The sequence below is a fragment of the Ochlerotatus camptorhynchus genome, unplaced genomic scaffold (assembly GCF_037179485.1).
Source record: "Ochlerotatus camptorhynchus isolate MF236.1 unplaced genomic scaffold, CSIRO-AGI_Acam_v1.1 ptg000086l, whole genome shotgun sequence".
Lineage (NCBI taxonomy): Eukaryota > Metazoa > Arthropoda > Insecta > Diptera > Culicidae > Ochlerotatus > Ochlerotatus camptorhynchus.
Genome location: NW_027040576.1, coordinates 2105297 through 2127286, shown reverse-complemented (window position 1 = coordinate 2127286; position 21990 = coordinate 2105297). Strand labels below are relative to the sequence as shown.

Here is a 21990-nt window from a genome sequence, read left to right as displayed (position 1 = left end):
AAATAACGTCGGGGCTTCACTGGAGGAGTTTGTTTTCGGAGCTGCTGCCCTCTGAAGCTCTGAAAAAACTTCATGACACGGGTTTTGTTGAGAGTCATGGAAAGACAGCCCCAAACTTGAATAACTTTAGAAATCACTATCATATTGGTTTTTTATACTGTTTCATTTCATTTGATTTGAAATCATTTCTCCGAAAAAAATAACAGCGCAGAAAATTCACGTCAAACTTGTTAAAAGGCAGAGCCTACTCCGGCAATTTTTTTAAACGACAAATCACTTTGTTTCAAAACGCAATGATAAATGAAAATCAATGATAAATCACTTCGATTCGTAGTGCCGTATGACAGACTGAGTCAAGTGAAAGAGCATTTGGATTAGATGTGAAAACTTTTTACAGTGTAAGCTTGGATACACTGATAAATTAAACTATTCCCATTTTGCTTGAAATTTAATCAATTTGACATTAAACTCAGTTTAATCATATAGAAAGATAAAAAAATAATACTCTCTTTCTAAAAACTAAGCATCTGATATTAATCCCAGTTTAATCATTGTAGATTATCTTTTTTGAATTAATTTTAATCATTTTTGATTCTATTTTAATAATTTTTGATTGAATTTTAATCTTTTTTGATAATATATCAGTTTTGAAAAAGAATAATGTTTAATACTGGAAAGATTATTTCGAATTTAATCAAGAATGACTACTGCCAAAGTAATCATGCTTCGGACCAGGGGTTGAAACTGTTGACGTTTTTTACTACACTCGCTTCGTTGTCGTGCACGACAGTCTGTTTTTATTCCTACACTCATGCTCTACCGTCATCTCTCTAACACAACACAACCGGTAGAATAACATTCGAGAGAAAAGAAAATTATCAAATAACTATCACATGACATGGGTAATTTCGGTCTAATTCCTCAATTTGGTGTAAATTAAACAATTTCTGATCAGAAATGTTATTCCTAGGACATCATTGCTTGCTATTTTCAGAATTCACACAAGCACAACATCAGCAACATTATTATGAGAAAAACTAAAATACATACATTCGTGACGGTCTTCGGCGACAGTGTCATATGACAGAGCCTGTCGTATGACATTTGTGTTTGGTACTGTACTATGATAGCTTTTTTTTTCCAAGTGTTGGAGGCAAAAGCAGTTGATTATCACAGAAAATGTGTCGACTACCGTGACCGCTTACAAGACTGCTTCGGACTCAATAAGGTGAAGCGGGAATCTGCATACTTTTTAAGCTTTTTTTTTATTTAATTTATCTTTGAGTGTAGAATAAATTGTGCATCTGGAAGAGTAAGACTTCTTTCTTTACTACTGTGTAAATCCGATTCCATGAAGTGAATTTTAAGTTGGTTCCTATTTCGGAGTACCCCAAAAACAACTGGTTAGTGTTAGCTCCACGTTACTTCAGGGATTCAAGAAACATATTCTAGTCATTTTCGGAAGATTTTTACATCAATAAAAATTTGACAAAAAACAACACTGAAAAAGTAGAAGGGTTTGTGTCTAGGGGCATGAACGGAAGCTTGACGTAGGACCGCTAGTGGACGGAATAAATGTGAAGAGCATTTAGTTCTTTTAATTGATCAATTATCTATTATCTCAACTCTTTCCATTTTTGAATTGTAGGCGTACCAAATTTGTAGTAATTTTTTTTCAAAGAGAAAGTTGATTAAGAGAATCAATCAAAATCACTTGCAATCCTGCTTCCAAGTTTGGTTACAAGATTACAACTCTGGAGAGCATTTTGTGTGGTCGTTGGGGGCTTGTGGTTCTGAATATGGGCAAACAAGCACCAGATAAATTCTATTTCAACTTTTTACTGATGTAAGCTTGATGGCCCTGAAAAGGGCCGTTTTATTGAGAGGTCATCCATGGCCACTTACGCTCGGCGTGTTTAGTGTAGGTGACAGCATCACGGACCTCATTTTCCAGGAACACCTTCAGAACACCTTGTAGACACCACCACGGCGAGCCAGACGACCGATGGCGGTTATCTCGAAGAACTTTGCGATGACGCTTGGCGCCTCCTTTACCAGACCTTTTCCTCATTTGCCACGACCAGTCAATTGTTGCTTGTTAGGTGTGAAGGAGTGGACTAGCCACCACCTTCCTACTGCTGCTTTTGCTATTCACCAAGCCGTCCGAAGCAAAAATGAGCTAATGCCATACAGCAGCGCTCTTCTATATATTTTCAGGTTAAAGCAGAATGATGCGCAACCAAGTGGTATAAAAGCTACAAAGACTCCTCCCATTATGAGTAGTTTGCTATCAAGTAGCGACACTGACTCTTTTCCTTTTGCGTACACGGCGAATGAGAACGACCCAAATTTGAGTTAGTTCACTCATAATCACCAAAACTGCAGGAACTCAACGATGAGTAAATTTGTCTCTTGGTTTCCTGTGGAAAACCTAAAAAAATCTGCCAGAAAATGAGGAAATTGACGAAAATTTTATTCAGTCTTGGAGTAGTACCAATAGACTGAGTGAACCAAATCTTTACTTTTCTCAAATTCGAGAATTTTTCCCTGGAAAATCCTGGGAAAACCTGGGAAAACATGAGGCAAATTTACTCATCGCTGAGTTCCTGCACTTTATTTCTTATTTCTGATATAACTAAACTCAAATTTGGGTCGTTCTCATTCGCCGTGATATCATCTTGAAAGATATCGGCGCCGGTGGTTAGCGTGATTACTTCTCACCCCAGCAGGCCTGGGTCCAATCTTAGTCGGCGCCACCGGCATGTTCTAAGGCATAACATCTCTGATCACGGCTTCCTTAGAGAAGTAAAGCCGTTGGTCCCCGGTTGAGTTGATGGGTCGATTGGTAGGGTCCAGGTGTGGGAGCTCAGCACGGAAAACAAATTTGGCGTCACTTTTCAATAGGTCCTATCTACATTGATCGATTCTCTTCATCAACACTCTCTTTCGTAAATAACTCGACTTCACAAATGTTTCCTGCCGTCTTCGTCGAATTAGATGCTAGATTGTCAAAGTTGTTCAAGGTTGATCAAAATAATTTGTATCCCTGCTTCCAGTTTGATTACATGAGCATTTTGTGTGATCGTTGGTTCTCAACATGGACAAACAGGCAGATGAATTCTATTCCTACTATTTACTGAAATAAGCTTGGTGGCCCTGAAAAGAGCAGTTTTGTTGCCAAAGTTGGTGATGATTCAACCTCCAAAACCAAACAGAGTGCGTCTCTGGCACTTCAAAACGTAGATGACATCCATGGCCGCTTACGCTTGGCGTGTTTTAGGTGACAGCATCACGGATCTCATTTTTCAGGAACACCTTCAGCACACCTCGTAAACCGCCACGGCGAGCCAGACGACGGATGGTAGTTATCTCGAAGAGCTTGCGTTTGGCTCTGAATATGGCGATGAGTGTGCAAAATATTACGCAATTCCATCCTCCCTATTCGCACGCGCCCGAGGATCAGAGGCGAATGCCACTTCGACTTGTTTCGTCTACATACTACTCTCTGACGACTGTGCCGGAGGAAGCAGCATATACATGTAGGTAATTGGGTGATTTGTTAGTTAATTCGACGCCTTTGGACAATGCTGGATATTTACCAGTTTTTCAATAGTTTCTTGTTGAAAATCAACATTCGGAAGCATTGTTATCGATGCATAGCCATATTTATGATCAATTGGTGATATAATTATTGAAATTGGACCAGGGGCAGCTGAGTTATTAACGTTCAAAATCTTTCTTAATTTGTTACATGTTCCATTTTCGGTTTTCACAAAGTGTACCCCCATATAGAAATCAAAGACGTAGTCCTACGTCAAATCACTAATATACGTATATTTCCACTAAACGATTTGTTATTCTGAGGTTGCTCAATAAACTGAATTTCCTGCGTTTAAATACATGTAACATGTCCCGTATTCAGCTGAAACTGAACAAACGTAGCTTCAACAGCAGCTGGCTAACATTCCATTGGAGCATAGTCGGTGTGATTAGGAACAACTTGCGCGACGGTTCTAGCAATTTATCCTTCAAGAGGCTGTACACGTCCGGATTATACTGAGGATAAATAAACGTATTGATTATAATACTCAACTGGATTAACACGGTTCAGATACTAACCGGTTGATTTTCAGGCACTGGGTGATACGCAAGATTGACCTCCTCCAGCGGAGAACAAAGTTCTTCCACAGTTACTGTGGCAGCTTTCAGCGGACTCATCATAACCGTAGCAAACGGTTGCTCTGGAAAATCTTCAATCATTTGACGAGTTAGAAACAGAGCTTCCCTAAAGGGTGCGTACTTATTCCAGAAGCAATGACTGAAGTTGTGTGTCAGGCAAAACGCTGCCATGCATTTGAGGTTGTGAATTTCCATCGACTCGTGCTTCGGTGTGGTCATGTTTGTGATGTAGAAGGGGGCATCCGGCTCCGGAAAGATGATGAGGTTTATTTTGGTTAAATATTTCCCCAATTCTTCGAGGGACATTTCGTTCGGTGGAGGTTTGATGCGTTGCGGAGATTCTTGGAATTCTATTCTATAGCCGGATTCGGTAATGTTTATGAGCAAACGTAAGCCTACGCAATCCAGCTTCAGGGTGGTTGTGAAATCGGAACTGAATAATGGAAATCGATGATCAAGTTGTAAAATGATAGTTTTGGTAAAAGATTAACTCACATTTTCCCAGTCCTTCTCATATCCCACCCTTTAAAGGGCAAGTTGTGATATTTTTCCATAGAAAAACCAAAGATGCCGAGTTTCTCAATCCACACGGTAACGACCCTTGCAGTCGCATCAAACTCCTGCCTACGCACCACTTTGGTAGTCCATCGTCCCGGTTCGTGTGGTAAGAGACTAAATTCCGTTGGTTCTGGCTCTGGGGGTTTATGAGCCTCGTCCGTCGACACATCGGAAGCAGTACTTTGAACCGTTGACTTTCTGCGCCTCCGTTTCCTTTGCCCAAACATTGCGGAACCTCGAGAGGGTGGTTTCTGCTTTCCTATCATCATGAATGATGATACTCTTTTCGACATTCGACTGATGAATTTCTCATTCCACTGATGACGATGGGTAGGGTCTTTTAAGACCGTTCTTCGCCGAGTAACTTCGGGTTCCGGTTCAGGTTCTTCCGGTTCGATCACTTCCGGGAACTGTGGCTGCTCTCGTTCTCTTAACCTGTCCAGAAGCTTTAGAAAAGTTGAAAACATCTTGTACACCGAATCGGCACTGAACTCGTCGTCAGCAATAACACTTTCTTGAATTTTCTGGATCATATCGTCAAGTTCTAGGTCCAGCGGCTCCAAGTCTTCGGTGATGACGAGCAGAGGGATATTTTTGCACGGTGGAAATATATTGGTCGGCGCTTGTTGCTTTGAAGCTATCTCCTGGAGCATTGATTCGATGGGCGTACGAATTTCTAAGTTCATCAATGAGCCTTCTAAACTGGTCATACTCTCCTTGCCGACAGGAATATCCGCAAGACTTGGAAGTCGAAACATTTCCTCAGAATCGCCATTGTTAGCTGCTTGCAGTACAAGAAACTTCGGGAATAGTAGCTGGTTAAGCATTTCTTCCAGTTTTAATTTTTCGTTTTGAATGAATTGCTTGTTGATTTGCACAAACAATTTATGGAGCTCGGCATATGTCTTGTACCTGTGCGGTAGTCTCGGTAGGACATGGTCCACAATAAGAAAGTGAAGTTTCACGTCGTTTGGAATTTCGTTTACATTAAAATCCCGAATTATCATTGGCCGCAGTGAATTCCTTGGGCGTTTTGGAGCGCTGAAAAGTTGTTTGGATTTTTCATCCATGATCGTTTCGTAGTTCCGATGGAAGTCTTGTACTTGTTTGTCTAGAGACTGAAATTCGATGCTTTCTTCCCAAGCTTCCCATCGGCAGACCACTGGTTCGTGCCACCAAAAGCAGTTCTCCGGAAGTTTGATTTCGAGTTTTATCAGTTCTGAATCGACATCACTGGTGAACTGCTTTTCCTCCAGCTTAAGATCCGTCGGCAGAGTAGTATAGATGAAATCACATCGCAACTGCGACGATTGCGGTAGCTTGTTGAAGCAGTTTAACGAGAGAATTCCACCAGTCAGAGTGTGTTGTCGCAGATTTACAGTATCTTCGCTCAAGTTGAAGGAACGGGGACCGATTTGTTCCATTCTCTGTTCGTAAAGTTGTTGCTCTTGTAGAATATACTGTTGGTCTATATCAACGACTGTGGCATCAGTTACAACCGGAGGTGGAGCTTCCAACGGCTCGTCAACTTTCTTGGCTTTCTTCTTCTTGGTAGGTTTCTTTCTTGGTTCAGGGGTTTTAGTTACTTTCGACGAACCTGCAGCTGTAGGATAACACTAGTTTACAGCATTTTTGAACTCGGTAAGGTGATGATCATTTCCAATGCAAAATCCTACGCTGAATTCAATGCCGTGGTCAGAAAAAATTAAAGTAGATCCATTTTTGAGATATACAAAAATTTCGATTTTTTGAATTTTGGACAAAAGTACGATTACTAAAATGTCAATATCTTTGGAACTAGTGCACCAATTTTAAATCTTTTTTTATGAAAATGAAGCTAAATAAATTTGCTATCGTTCACTAGAATATTATGTCTTAATTAAAATTTTATTTTGAAGTCATTTAAAAATTTGTTTTAATCAACATTTTTAATGGGATAAAAAGATTCAAAAAATCATTCCATGATTTATTCTTAAAGTCCATTTAAAACCGAAGAAAATGAGCCTTTAATGGATGAAATCGGTTGGAAATTGTCGAAGTTATGAGCATTTTTGTAAAACACTTAAAAATGTTGCTGAAATACAACAGCTTTAGAGTTCCTTTTCTAGGTGTCGTTGTAAGCATCCAAATCGCATGTAAAGTTTTCATGGGAGTTTCTTTTCTCTACATATCAATTTGATTAAGGCATATCAGGATTTAAAACCGAGTTGATACAAAAGAAATTTATTTAGGTTTTATTAAAAATGATTGAGAATCGAATGACTTTGTCTTCGATGTTTTGAACTTGTTTCTCGAATCAGAAACCAACAATAGTCACCCATCATTGCTTCATCCCAAAACCCTTGGTAACGACGTTCCATCATCTTCATTTGTTGGTGAAAACGTTCGCCGTGCTCATCACTCTCGTCACCAAGATTTTCCGGGAAAAAATCCATGTGAGAATGTAGGAAATGTATCTTCAAAGACATATTCACACCTGTGTTCAGTGAAATAAAAGGATTTGAAATTAATTATAGGTAACAAACACAATATTTTTGATTTATACCTATTTTCTCATAATTTTTGAGCAATTCATTGACGGCTTCCTCATAATCTGGGATTCTGAAATTTCCTAAAAAGGTTGTGACAACACGCTGGAACGATTTCCACGCTTCTTCCTCATCTGGTGTCAAAACTGTATTGAATGCGGAATCATTGAGCAGTTTTTTGATCTGTGGGCCAACAAATACACCTTCCTTTATCTTTGCGTCAGATAAATTTGGAAATACTGATTTCAAGTACTGGAATGCCGGCCCTTCTTTTTGCAACGCTTTGACGAAATTTTTGAATAGCCCAAGTTTTATATGTAGTGGTGGAAGTATTATGCGTTCTTTTACCACAAGAGGATCATTTTTAACGTTGTCTTTACCAATTGTGAAATTATCCCGTTTTGGCCAATCTTTTCGGACGTAGTGTTCCTTACGAGCTCGACTGTCCCATTTACACAAAAAACACATATATTTTGTGTATCCCTGTTGCAATCCAGTCAACATGGCAACCACTTTAAGATCGGAACAAATTTTCCAATTGTGTTGATTGTAATTTATCAAATTGAGCAATAGAGCCATTGATTCATACGTTTCCTTCATATTAACGGCATGAGCTAATGGAATAGAAGGTTTCTCATTCCCTTGATGCAGTAAAACGGCTTTCAAGCTCAACTTGCTGCTATCGATGAATAAACGCCATTCAGCTGGATCATATGGCTCACCAAACTCTTCAAACAAGCCGTTTACGTCATGGCAAAAACATGCCTTGTCCTTTGTAGAATAATATTTGTCAAATTTCTTGTGACGATTCCTGTGACAAGAAATTTTGACCTCCTTGCTCAGCATGTTGTGTTCTTTCAAGCGTGATGCCAGCAATTCGGATTTCTCCTTCGATAAGTCGAGATCGCGCACCAAATCATTAAATTCGGATTGTGTAAACAGTTTTGGGTTTCTTTCCAATTCCACCTCGAAGTCTTCCTCGCATTCCTCCTTGAATTCCTCCTCACTTTTTGTAACGGTCGATTCAACAGAGGGCGCTCGTTTCCGCTTTGGATAAACAGGATACGGGACCGAACTTGAATGTGGAACAGGTTTTGTCATAGAAGCCACTTGTGGATACTCAACTGTTTTGTGACGTCCTTGTTGCTTAACTTTTGTCAAGCAGAAATAACAATCCGTTGCATGACAAAACGGTCGACGCCATATGGTGGGCATGCCAAAGGACAAATAGCGACTGACAGATAACAAATAAGTGAGTTAGTAAGTAAGACTTTAACACTTATCAAAAATAGATGAAGTAAGATAATGTCGATCAGGAAAGAACAAAGCACTACCATGCTGTACATAAATTGTTTATATGAAAGTTATTCAAAAAATCAATTTACCTTGCGCCTGACATCCACCTAGCCAAGCACGTTTTGCACGAACTACATAATACTTTTGGAATCCACGGTTCGTCAAAGTCTCCAGGATCAATTTTAAAATAAAGCCTGTATGCAGTTTGCAACGAAGCAGTGAAATTGACCAATTTTGTAAATATATAGTTGCCACACGCGTAACAAAACTTTTGAGGATCATTTTTACACTTGAATTCACGTTTTGTCGTATACATCGTTAAGCAATGTTAAAGAAAGAAAGCTGTCAAATTGAGTTGGTTGCGTTAGGTTCTCGCCGAGCGGTCTCACAAACACTAGCGTAAATTATATTGTTGAAAATATCCCATTTAATTTTGCGTGACAGCTGGTAGTGTTAGTGAAATGCACCGTATGCGTACACGTCCGCAGAAAGGCTTACTGGAAGTGGTGCATGAACCTAGGAGCGGGACAACGGCCAATCTTGGAACATTCAATTACCATGATTTTACAAAAAAATTCATAACTTCGACAATTTCCAACCGATTTCATCCATTAAAGGCTCATTTTCTCCAGTTTTTAATAGACTTTAAGAATAAATTATGGAATGATTTTTTGAATCTTTTTATCCCATAAAAATGTTGATTAAAACAAGATTTTTATGGAAAATTCACAGGAAAAAAAATGCTGTAAATTTTTAAATGACTTCAAAATTAAATTTTTAATTAAGACATAATATTCTGGTGAACGATAGCAAATTTATTTAGCTTCACTTTCATAAAAAAAAGATTTAAAATTGGTGCACTAGTTCCAAATATATTGACATTTTAGTAATCGTACTTCTGTCCAAAATTCAAAAAATCAAAATTTTTGTATATCTCAAAAATGGCTCTACTTTAATTTTTTCTGACCACGGCATTGAATTCAGCGTAGATTTTTGCATTAGAAACGTTGGTCAACCACTAAAGTTCACACTTTTTATGTTGTTTTGTAAACTAGTGTAATAGTATGTTCAGACTACAGAGTTATAACATGTTATAGCGCTATCTTGATGGTGGTTTCTGTTTTGCAATTATTTGACAACCATTGTAACATGAAGAGCTTTTTGAGTGTGTTGATTTATTTCCTTTTAATTCCGTCGTCTTCTACTTGCAAACTTCATCAGTACCAAGTACTCAACACCACAGAAGAATCCATCTTTTATCTACGACTTATATACTAATCAATAGTTGAAGTCTGCAAGTAGTAGACGAAATACGCGTATCTGGCAAAGGATAAGTAATTATAAAGGAATTAAAAGGAAATAAATCAACACACTCAAAAAGCTCTTCCGTTAAGAGGTTTGACAAAATTAAAAGATAGTTATAATTTGTTATAACTACTCGGTCTGGCCATCGCTTAAGTCTGAGTTGAATTTAATTTGAATTTGGTTGAAAAGTTTGTGCTGACATTCTAGAGGAAGGAAATCAATCAAAATTTACCTTTCACAGCTTCCAGTTTTTCCAGTTCCTTCTTCTTCTCATTCGTATCATACTTCTCCCTGTCCGACTTCAATTCCTGCAATTTTTGCATCTTCAGTCGATTCCGATCGGCCCACTCGATTTCCTGCGAAGCATTTAGATCCGGAACGGATTCCAGAACGGAACAACGGAACGATGAATCCAAATCGGAATAGTGATCAAATTGCGCCCACATTCCTCGCAGGGAGCAATCCTTCAAATCGAATGACGGTGGCTTGAAGAACTTCACTTGCAAGGTTTTCATTTCAATTGACTTTACCAGGTAATTGCTTGGAGGATGAAAGATTGATATAAGATATATTGAGGTAAAATCTAATCGAATATGCAAAGAAGAACTCACTATTCCGGTGGCAATGGAACGTTTTGGAAACTCCACAAACAGAAGTCAATTATGTCCGATGAATACATATACTCGGCCGAAATAGGATCCAGTGGACTACAATCAAATGTATCACTATTAATTTAGACTTCTCCAGTGATGAACGTTGTACTCACGTCATATCGCGCCATATATTCCCTCCAACCCGCAAGGTTAGTTCATCCAACTGCTGGGTTATTTTTGCTCGTATTTCATCCCTCACTTTATCAACGTCCCTTTGGGAAAAGCTTTTTCGGGCCGAATTTTCTATAAGAAAGAGAATTTTGAGCGCATTTCTGATTCCCGGAAGATATAATTGCTCAATGTTTTTATTCTTGGCAAATTGGTCCTTCCACATATTCCGACCAATAGTTTCATCTTGCGTTAGTAGACATCGTTCGTTCACGTCCAGTGTCCAGCTGGTGGATTGTTTGAAGCGTTCTTCCTGCTCGTAGCTCCATTGGTAGAGGAAATCTCGTAGCTCAGCTGGACAAGCCGGATTGGGAAGCTTCTTACAGGTACGATAGTGCTGCCATGCCTGATCCTTCGCAAGCCGTCGATTCGTTTCGGCTGCGGATTTCTCAAGTCCTACAAAAATAATCGATCGTGAACATTCGCACAACAATGAATTGCAAAGCTATAGTTACTTCTGAAGAATTTGTTGGTATCTATCAGCCCAACTCGCCTTTGATTATACTCTTTGAGGTTTGTATGGGTTTTCTCCAGCAATGCCACTTGTTCAGCATTCCACTTCGTTATTGTTTCTTGTTTAAGTATTTGCCTTGGAAAATTAGGAAAATTAGGAAAATTAGTTTAGAGCTAGGTGTACGCGACGGAGCCCAGTGAGTTCAGTACCACCCGTATAGGTACTCGAATGACATAAACTCGAGAGAATGTCAGAGGCAGAAAAAACTCCCACCATATCTATACGCTATCTGGATCACACAAAACAATACACAGTGACAAAACAAACACGTTGAAAGTTGAATTGCTTATGCTAAGTTTAGATTTTATTATATTAAATACATTAAAATCGTAAGTAAAATGAATTAAAATGAAATCTATTGTAAATTAAAACCTACATTCTACAGCACAACACAAAACACTGAAGAATCTTTGTTACAATCGACGGAAAACAGACAAAGGAAACTAAAACTGTAAGCTAACCTAAAAACTAATAATTACTTATTACTAAATAAAAACCTTTGTAGCTTGAAGCTTACTCCGATAAAAACGAGTTTGTCTGGAAGAGACTTCCGAACGTCCGTCCCGTAACAAATCTTCAAGAGTTTTAATTTAATCAATAGATTGAATCCTGGAGAAGACTCGCGGCGCACAGACGGATGTCAATAAAGCACCAATGGATCCGATTTGTACCTTTTGCGAGCATGCAGATCAAGTCGATTCGATGCTCAGATGTAACAGGTGTAGTCGTTTTGCCCATCATTCTTGTGCTGGTGATCGTGAAAACACGCTGGGAGAAAATAGCCCATATTACTGCCAGTTGTGTGCCCATAGGCATCCGTCAGCTGCTTTGTCCATAGCCTCATGCGCTACTACCTCGGCTAGTGCACGCGAAGCGAAACTGCAGCTAGATATACAACTGCTGGCTGAGGAAAAAAGGCTTCAGGAGATGTTGCTGGCGGAACAGGAGAAGAAGGACAAGGAGTTACAGGAAAAAGCGCTGCAAATGGAGAAGGAAAGGAGTGACAAGGCCATCTCCAACAAGATTCAGTTGGAAAAGGTATATATAGCCCGTAAATATGATTTACTTCGTGCTCAATTGGAAAGCGACGATGGTGCAAGCGTGAAGAGTCTACGAAGTAGCCACAAAAGCGTTGATAAGGTGCGCATCTGGATGGCTAACCCTGAGTGCCAAATCTGGGAAACTCAACCCCACAGGACTCACGTCACAGGAAGATGGTTCAACATCCCAGGAGCAAGCGCCAGTAACACAACACCGGACTACAAGCGAACCACCAAGCCCCAGTAGAGCACCGGCAAGTAGTGCAAACGTACCACTCGTCCAGTCCAGCGTCTCATCAGATCAATCGCCAGGTAACATCATGGCTTTGATTTCACCCATTTCCGCGAGCCAGCAGGCTCCAGCAGTGAGTATCGCGGTATCATTTCCAACGAGCCAATCGACTCCAATCAGTTGGTCAACAGGTGGTGCAAAACAGCCAAGAAGTCTACCCATCAGCATCGATATGATTCCTGAGGATCATCAAGAAAATGGTCCACCATCGCACCAGGCTGGCCGCACCAGCTCAAACAACGTATTGGAGGTCGAACCAAGTATGTATATAAGTTCGGGTTCGGCTCCGGTAAGTACAGCAAGTAGCTTAAGTAGGGTTGAGGCTTATGGGAACCTAGGTAGGAGTGTGCAAAATTTACCTCTTTCATACTCACATCCCAACCCAGAGACACAAATAAACTCAATTAGCTCCTTGTATGTACCTAAGACCTATCCAAGCAGAGGGCAGGCAGTCTCAAATCAGTTTAGGAGTGGAAACAATTATATTTCTGTCACCTCAGCTCCCCATCCCAACATCCCAGTGGCACCATCACACTGTCGTCCTCCAGTGCTGAGTGTGTCGAGCTATCAGGGCCCAATATTCTCGTTCCCAATAGCGGGTTCCTCAGCTCCTCCTTTACCACTCGCGTCGAATACGCAACATACCATAAATCATACGATACTTCAAGATCGGAGACACGCGATACCTGTTCATGCTACTAGTGTTCCGGAGTGGTCTACTGTAACAAACAACTGTGGTGTTTCTTATTCGGTACCAGTGGATTCCGGTACCAGTTCTGGTGGACCAGCAGCGTATCTTCCTCCCATGGCGGGCAACAGTTTCAACAACGTTCCTGTTCCAGAGATTAACTCCAGAGTTGAACCTCAATACAGTTCATCACAAATTCCTGCATCGATCGATCTGGTACCAGTGGATTTCGGAATGAGTTCTGGTGGACGAGCAGTGTACCTTCCTCCCATGGCAGGCAACAGTTTCAACAACGTTCCTGTTCCAGAGATTAATTCCAGAGTGGCACCTCAATACAGTTCATCACAAATTCCTGCATCGTTCGGTTCGGAACCAGTCTATCATTATCCTGTGGAAAATCAGGCAGCCAACCAACCAACCGCTCAGCAACTTGCAGCACGGCACGTCGTTCCTAAAGATCTTCCATACTTCTCGGGAAACCCTTCGGAATGGCCGCTATTCTGGAGCAGTTACGAAACGTCAACACGAATCTGTGGGTACAGTGGAGCGGAGAACCTTATGCGCCTTCAGCGCTGCCTAAAAGGTGAGGCCAGGAAAGCAGTCAACTGTTTCCTGCTCCATCCGTCGAATGTTCCGGAAATAATCCGTACCTTGGGCATCTTATACGGACGACCAGAAGCTATCATTGGAACGTTGCTAGCTGAAGTACGATCAACTCCGGCTCCAAGATCAGAGAAACTGGAGAGCGTTATCAATTTCGGACTAGTGGTACGGAATCTCTGCGCCCACCTATTATCTACTGGACAAGTGCTGCACTTCGCCAATCCAATGCTACTCCACGAGTTGGTAGAGAAGCTTCCTGCTAATATTAAATTAGACTGGGCATTGTACACGCAAAGAGTGGAGCATGTCGATTTGCAGACTTTTTCCAGTTACATGAATGTAATCGTCGACGCAGCGAGTAGGGTGGCGCCAGTAATGGAAAAACACGAAAAACCTAAGGGAAAAGCTACCGTAAATGCCCACTCGTCGGGAAGCTATGCTGGGAAGAGTCACACGGAAAAGGAATTTACGACTGTCAACGCAGAGAGTGTCAAGTCAGCTGTCGCGTTTAGTGACCGCCCATGTATTGTCTGTAAAGCAAGCGGACACAAACCAAAGGATTGTGCTTCGTTTAAATCCAAATCACTATTGTGTCGTTGGAGAACTGCGCAGGAGCTGAATCTTTGCAAGAGATGTCTCTATCCGCATGGAAAATGGCCTTGCAAGGCATCGCTATGTGGCGCCGATGGCTGTCAACAACGTCACCATAAACTCCTGCATCCTGGAAACCCAAGCCAAGAACGTGAAACCAGTTCATCTTCGAGCGCTGTGACAGGAGTAGTTACTGTTCATCAGCATTCTCATCACAAGGTGCTGTTCAGAATTATTCCAGTTGTTTTACACGCCAACGGGAAATCCGTTCAAACCTTCGCCTTCCTCGATGGCGGATCGGACTCAACGCTGGTGGAGAAGTCGTTAATCGAGCAACTTGGAGTACAGGGACCAGCCTCACCATTGTGTATGCAGTGGACGAATGGAGTAAAAAGAACGGAAGAAGATTCTCAGCGAGTGCAGTTCAATATTTCTGGAGCAGGGCAATTCAAACAGTTCCAGTTGAGAGGGGTCCAAACCGTGGAAAGTTTAGGATTACCTCGGCAGTCGGTACAGTTCAAGGAGTTGGAGAGCAGCTTTTCCAGCTTATGAGTTACAGTGACGCTGTGCCCGGTATTCTAATAGGATTGGATAATACAAAAATGAAGAATACGCTAAAGATACGTGAGGGTAAGGCCAATGAGCCAGTCGCCGCTAAAACAAGGCTCGGATGGGTTTTATACGGGCAGGCAGGAGTTACGAATCAAGGGTCAACTCATCGGATTCTCCATGTATGCACAAGTCACCACGACGATGATCTCCATGAGCAGTTAAGCAGTTCTTTTCGATAGAAAGTGTAGGAGTTTCAGCATCCAATCCTATGGAGTCAGCAGATGATCGACGAGCACGAGAAATACTTGAAGCCACAACGGTTCGCACGTCTTCCGGGAGGTTTCAAACAGGATTATTGTGGAAGTATGACGAAATTAACCTTCCAAACAGTAGGCCGATGGCAGAACGGAGGCTCAATTGCCTAGAGCGCCGTCTGTTGAAATCACCAGAGCTATACGACAAGCTGAGACAACAGATAGCGGAATATCTAGGAAAGGGCTATGCTCACCTAGCAACCGAGCAGGAATTAGCAGAATCGGACCCAAAACGCACGTGGTATTTACCGTTGGGAGTATTTAGTCGTGAATCCGAAGAAACCTAATAAGTTACGTGTGGTATGGGATGCAGCAGCCGTTGTAAAAGGAATTTCGCTCAACTCAGTTTTACTGAAAGGACCGGACTTATTGACACCGCTTCTAGCTGTACTTAGTCGTTATCGGCAAAAGCAAATAGCAGTCAATGCTGATGTTATGGAAATGTTCCATCAAATGTTGATCAGACCTGAGGACCGGCAAGTGCTGAGATTTCTTTTCCGGAATAACCCCGGAGATCCAATCCAAGTATTCGTGATGGACGTAGCTATATTTGGAACATCCTGTTCTCCCTGTTCCGCGCAGTTCGTAAAGAACATCAACGCCGAGGAGTATTCGGCAGAGTTTCCGAGGGCAGCGAAGGCGATACAAGAAAACCACTACGTCGACGACTATTTAGACAGCGTTGACACTGTAGGCGAAGCGATTCAGCTGGCATTAGACGTGAAAGTGGTACATGAACGAGCAGGGTTCGTAATTCGCCATTGGATGTCAAACTCTCCTGAGGTTTTGAGAACAATCGGCGAACAAAATACTCAATCGGTGAAGCAATTTGTCATGGATAAGGGCAGCAACCAGGAGCGCATTTTGGGAATGGTTTGGTTACCTCAGGAGGACATGTTCTCATACACAACGACTTTCCGGAGTGATCTGGAGCGCCTCTTCGATAGTTCTGTCATACCTATCAAACGCCAAGTGCTTAGTTTGGTAATGAGCGTCTTCGACCCACTAGGACTGGTCGCATCTTTTGTTATCGAAGGCAAGGTCATCCTACAAGAGATATGGAGGAAATCCGTTGGCTGGGATGATAATATTCCAGCTGAACTGCTACCACGATGGCATCAATGGTTGGGTGTACTACGGACACTGGATCAAGTGAAAATTCCTCGATGTTACTTTCCGGGATACGGTGAGAAAGCGTACGAATCACTTGAACTCCACATCTTCGTGGACGCTAGTGAAAGCGCTTACGCGACCGCTGCATACTTCAGAGTCGTCGACAACGGGGAGGTTCGTTGTTGCTTAGTTCGTGCAAAAACCAAAGTGGCTCCGGTGAAACTTCTTTCTATACCTCGGTTAGAGCTACAGGCAGCTACGATCGGGACACGTTTGATGAAGGCTATAATCGCTGACCACACGGTTCAAATCAAACGTACAATTCTGTGGAGTGACTCAAAAACTGTGCTCGCTTGGCTACGTTCTGATCAGAGGAGGTACCGCCAGTTCGTGGCGTTCCGAGTTACGGAGATCTTGGAGGAGACAGCAGTGACAGATTGGAGATGGGTGCCTTCGAAATGGAATGTGGCAGACGAGGCTACCAAATGGGGCAATGGCCGTAACTTCTACGAGAGCTGCAGGTGGTTCAACGGCCCTGAATTCCTATATGAAGATGAGGATAAATGGCCGAAGGAAGACATTACGACGGACGACCCTACAACAGAGGAGTTGAGAATCATCCACGTCCATCGGCATTTCAATCCACGTCGTGGATTTCAAACGATTTTCGAAATGGGAGAGGCTTGTCAGAACAGCCGCGTATGTCCGCCGCTTCTACAACAATTGTCAACGCAAAAGAGGTGGTTCTGTGTTAGACTTGGGAACCATCAGCTGCGAGGAACTGAAACAAGCGGAGAATACAGTGTGGAAGTTAGTTCAAGAGGAGGCCTTTCCAGATGAGATTACGCTACTTCGAAGGAATCAACACAATCCACCCAACCAGAGGAAAACCGTTGAAAAGAACAGCCGTATCTACAGATTGTCACCATTCCTAGGAACGGAGGAGATACTACGGAAAGATAGTCGTATTGGTGCGGCCCTTTACGTTCCGTATGATACGAAGTTTCCTGTGATAGTTCCTAAAGATCATTATGTAACACATCTTCTGGTTGATTGGTATCACCGTAAGTTCGGTCATGCCAACGGAGAAACCATTGTCAACGAAATTCGTCAGATATATCACGTTCCGGAGCTTAGAGTCGTCGTACGGAAGACCGCTAAACGATGTACCTGGTGTTCGGTATACAGAGCAGTGCCACAAATTCAAAAAATGGGTCAACTTCCAGTAGCTCGGCTCACACCCTACGTACGAGCGTTTACGTTTGTAGGACTGAATTATTTTGGACCATTGACTGTCCGCGTTGGTCGAGCAAGTGTCAAGCGGTGGATAGCACTCTTCACATGCATGACAACCAGGGCGGTACATTTGGAGGTTGCAGCTTCACTATCAGCGGAATCCTGTAGAATTTCCAAGCAGTAGCCAACGACCTATCCCAGCAGATCCGGGCGATCAACGAAACGCTTGCTGCGACGATTACCAACCATAGAACGCAGTGGAAGTTCAACCCTCCGTATGCGCCTCACATGGGAGGCGTATGGGAACGGCTCGTACGCTCCGTAAAAAGTGCTCTTCGATGTCTACTGATGGACAGAAATCCAGACGACGAAACATTGGTCACTGTACTGGTGGAAGCGGAATCGATGGTCAATTCACGCCCATTGACCTACCTGCCTCTTGAAAGCGAGGAACACGAAGCTTTAACGCCCAATCATTTTCTGCTTCTCAGCTCTACAGGAGTAGTTCAACCAGCTGTCAAACCGGTAGATGAACGTGGAGCACTCCGCTCCAATTGGAAAGCTATTCAGGATATGCTAAATCGTTTCTGGGCACGATGGATCAAAGAATATCTTCCGGTGATGTCTCCTCAATCCAAGTGGTTCGGGGAAGTACGCGCTGTCCAGGTCGGTGATCTGGTAATGATAGCTAGCGAGAAGGAGAGAAATAGCTTGACGCGAGGGCGAATACTGCGAGCGTATCCAGGCAGAGATGGACGAATCAGACGAGTTGACGTGCAAACGGCGGTGGGAATACAACAACGGCCAGTGTCTAAGTTAGCTGTACTGAACTTCACTGAAGATTCTGGTATAGCTGGAAGAAATGGCAGCAATACGGGCGTTGGTGTACGCGACGGAGCCCAGTGAGTTCAGTACCACCCGTATAGGTACTCGAACGACATAAACTCGAGAGAATGTCAGAGGCAGAAAAAACTCCCACCATATCTATACGCTATCTGGCTCACACAAAACAATACACAGTGACAAAACAAACACGTTGAAAGTTGAATTGCTTATGCTAAGTTTAGATTTTATTATATTAAATACATTAAAATCGTAAGTAAAATGAATTAAAATGAAATCTATTGTAAATTAAAACCTACATTCTACAGCACAACACAAAACACTGAAGAATCTTTGTTACAATCGACGGAAAACAGACAAAGAAAACTAAAACTGTAAGCTAACCTAAAAACTAATAATTACTTATTACTAAATAAAAACCTTTGTAGCTTGAAGCTTACTCCGATAAAAACGAGATTGTCTGGAAAAGACTTCCGAACGTCCGTCCCGTAACACTAGGTCTGATGAAGAAACATCGTAGTCACCCTTCGGTTGCCACCCCTCGGTTGCCACCCCTCGGTGTCAGGTTGCAAAGCAAATCAGTACACGAGCTGTGCATGACTCTCTTGTAACGACAGTACCTGGTTGTTCTTTTTTTCGTTTCTCGTAAGCAGTTTAAATGTGATATTACGTGAAAGTTTTTCATCTTACACGCATTTAACGAACAATTTAAATTTTTCGTAGAAGGTTGTACTGCCGTTTGTGCGTACCAGAGTAATTTACATTACGTTTGACGTTTAAACACTATCGTCATCTGTTGAGCGTGCTATCCATGATAGTGCACTCAATAGATGACGGTAGTATCATAGAGGTAACTCTAAGACCAGAAGTTCCCGAAGAAACGTGCTCAACTTTTTGGGTCAGCTCTGGTACTTTTTTCGGTTCCAAGCTAATCGATGCACCCCTCGAAACATAGGAATATCCATGAGTTCCTCATTTTATCTGTCAAACTTTCATAAGGAATCAAAACAAACATAGTGCAGTACTGGAATTTATACTAGAATGGGATACGTTAATCGATTTACTTGGGACCAATAGGCTAGTCAAGTAGTGAGCCAATTAAAAATCGTTAGTTTCGTATTGATTGTTGGTTGTATTTTTGTGTCGACGTTTTACCACAGACAAACAGACATAATTCTCACAATCACATTCTTCGCAAATAAGGTTTTAGTTGGGAATGTGCTCCCATGTGCCATGGTGAGGCCACTGAAGCGTTAAGCAAGCCACTACATTTCGAACTTATCAGTGATGCTAGTTCTTATTCAGCTCAATTTAGTAGATGTCAGCTCTTGAGAATGATAAGGGGGCCAAAGCATCCCACTGGAGACATATACATACCACATACTAATCCGACAAATACAGAAAACAAAAGTTTTTGAATATAACATCCAAACAGTTGATTGGACGATGTACACAGAATTTGTGAACAAATCATTTTAAAGAGTGTAATATGTATTGTATCTCCTTTTAGTAAATGGTGTTTGCTATGTACACATTAAAGTGATGTCAGTTGGTCGAAAGGGCACTCATTAGTGATGCATTATCATGTTTAAAAGCTTGTTTCAAGCAAAAGCAAAATCACACTTAACAATCAAAAAAAAAATCCACAAAAAAGACTGACCTTCTGTGAATTTATCCTACGGATTCGCAATTCTACGGAAAATTTCGTAGAACCGACATCACTGACCTCCATCTGTTTTGTTTTTATTCAACACAGCTGATGCGTTGACATAACGAGGGAAAAGCAACTAGTGAAAAGGTTGCATGAACGAGGGATGCTCCGGTTGCAAAACAATGCTTGGGAATGTGCATGATAAAGGGTGCTAGTGTGCATGCAAAATACGCTTGACGATATTTTTGAAGAAAAAAAAAATCATTTAAGAGTTATGTCTGTTTGTCTGTGATAATAATATGCTAAATAATATGTTAAGGCATTACCGAAGCCGTTATTGACACTAGCTAATTTATGAGGTAACTTCCAGATAATTTAACTTACAACTGTTCTTCGCGTGAGATTTTCGGCGCTTTTTTCTTCTGTTGATGGAAATCGAATAGGCTGTGAGCTGTGAGATTTTATTTATATTAATGAAAATATCATACCTTTGACAATTTCCTATTCATTGTGTTTGACCTGGTTGGAATTGACGGGAGCAGCAAAATTTCGGTTGTCAATATCTACTTTCGGGTTGCATTTTTCACGGCCTCCTTCGAATGATTTAACAAACACGAATTGTACCACAGAAAAAGCAAAAAACTTCTTCCACAGTTTCCACGTTTACTCTTAGTCAAGGGGTGAGACAGCTTTACCCTGAGTTCTGTTTTTGCTGCGAATAATTCAATGTACATCAAAATTAAATCGAAGTTCATCGATTTACTGTCTGTTTACTCCTCGGCTTACTCCGCTTATCGCCTTCATATATTAGGCGTCAGTCTTGTTTGTAAACATAATAAAATTCTCGCGTCACTTTTCGATAGGCCTTTTCTGCATTGATCGATTCTCTTCATCGACTTTCTTTTTGGATTGTCACGGCCGTGTTAAGATATTTCCGGATATTTTGGACACCCAGATCGATGGAAGACGCAACAGTCTAGCATCTAATACGACAAAGACGACAGGAAATGTTTTTGTAGCCGAGTTGTTTACGAAAGAGGGAGTCGATGAAGAGAATTGAGAATTGAGAGAATGTAGATTGGTCTATTTGAAATCGGAATAGGTAACCTTAATGACACGACGAGAGCGTCAGCATCTAGACTGATCAGTGGCCGGTAATCCGAAATCATTTGCCAGGATAAGATCTAGCAAACGTCCGTTTCGGTTGGGAAAAGTGTTTACTTGACTAAACCCGTGTAAGTTAAATCCGTACAAAAGAGTACAGCAAGCCACCGGCATATGCGATAGCAGTGGGTCAATAAATGGTGTGCCGCTGTTGGTAAAGCGCCACTGTAAACCAGCTTGGTTGTAGTCGCCAAATTGTAGTGCGGGAGAGCGGGGCTCAATCAAGACCTAACGATGATGCTCACGGATGATCGTGCAGTCGGCAGGTAGACAGCGCCAATACTGAGAATGTTTTGTGGAAGTTCCACGACAATCCAGAGTTGTTCCAGCAGACTGGAAATGGGCGAGGTACTTAGGTAGCTGGTTAGTCTAGTTGAGACAGCAGCCAGAACGCCATCACCGCGCGATCGGTCACTTGAAGACGGCATAAAGTGATCCGAGGTTGCGATGCATAGATCCGGTCATCCAGTCACGTCATTACGATCAAATCCAACAGCTAAGAAAAACGAGTCGATTTTATTCCTCACCAAGATCCCGGGAGCTGGAAACCGAAGGAAATTTAGGATCGAAAGTTCAGAATCGCAACCATACTCGCCTGGAGTTTTTTTTTTTCGCCTGGAGTTGTAGGCCGGTAGTCCCCGATTTTTGTTGTTGTTTTGCTTGACAGCAGATTTACGGCATCGCACCTCCATATGTTGCTGT

At 41.8% G+C, this 21990-nt stretch overlaps 1 protein-coding gene across 1 annotated transcript; it reads right to left on the bottom strand.

The window, feature by feature from the left end:
* Nucleotides 1-3918: 3918 nt before the first annotated feature.
* LOC135698427 (uncharacterized) lies at nt 3919-20633 on the bottom strand. The gene is made up of 9 exons (XM_065218403.1): nt 20613-20633; nt 20509-20546; nt 11143-11276; nt 10633-11083; nt 10478-10573; nt 10099-10406; nt 4675-6340; nt 4120-4612; nt 3919-4056 (listed from the first exon to the last, which is right to left on the bottom strand). Exons 1-9 carry the CDS (start codon nt 20631-20633, stop codon nt 3919-3921), a joined length of 3345 nt encoding a protein of 1114 aa, XP_065074475.1.
* Between the last annotated feature and the right edge of the window lie 1357 nt (nt 20634-21990).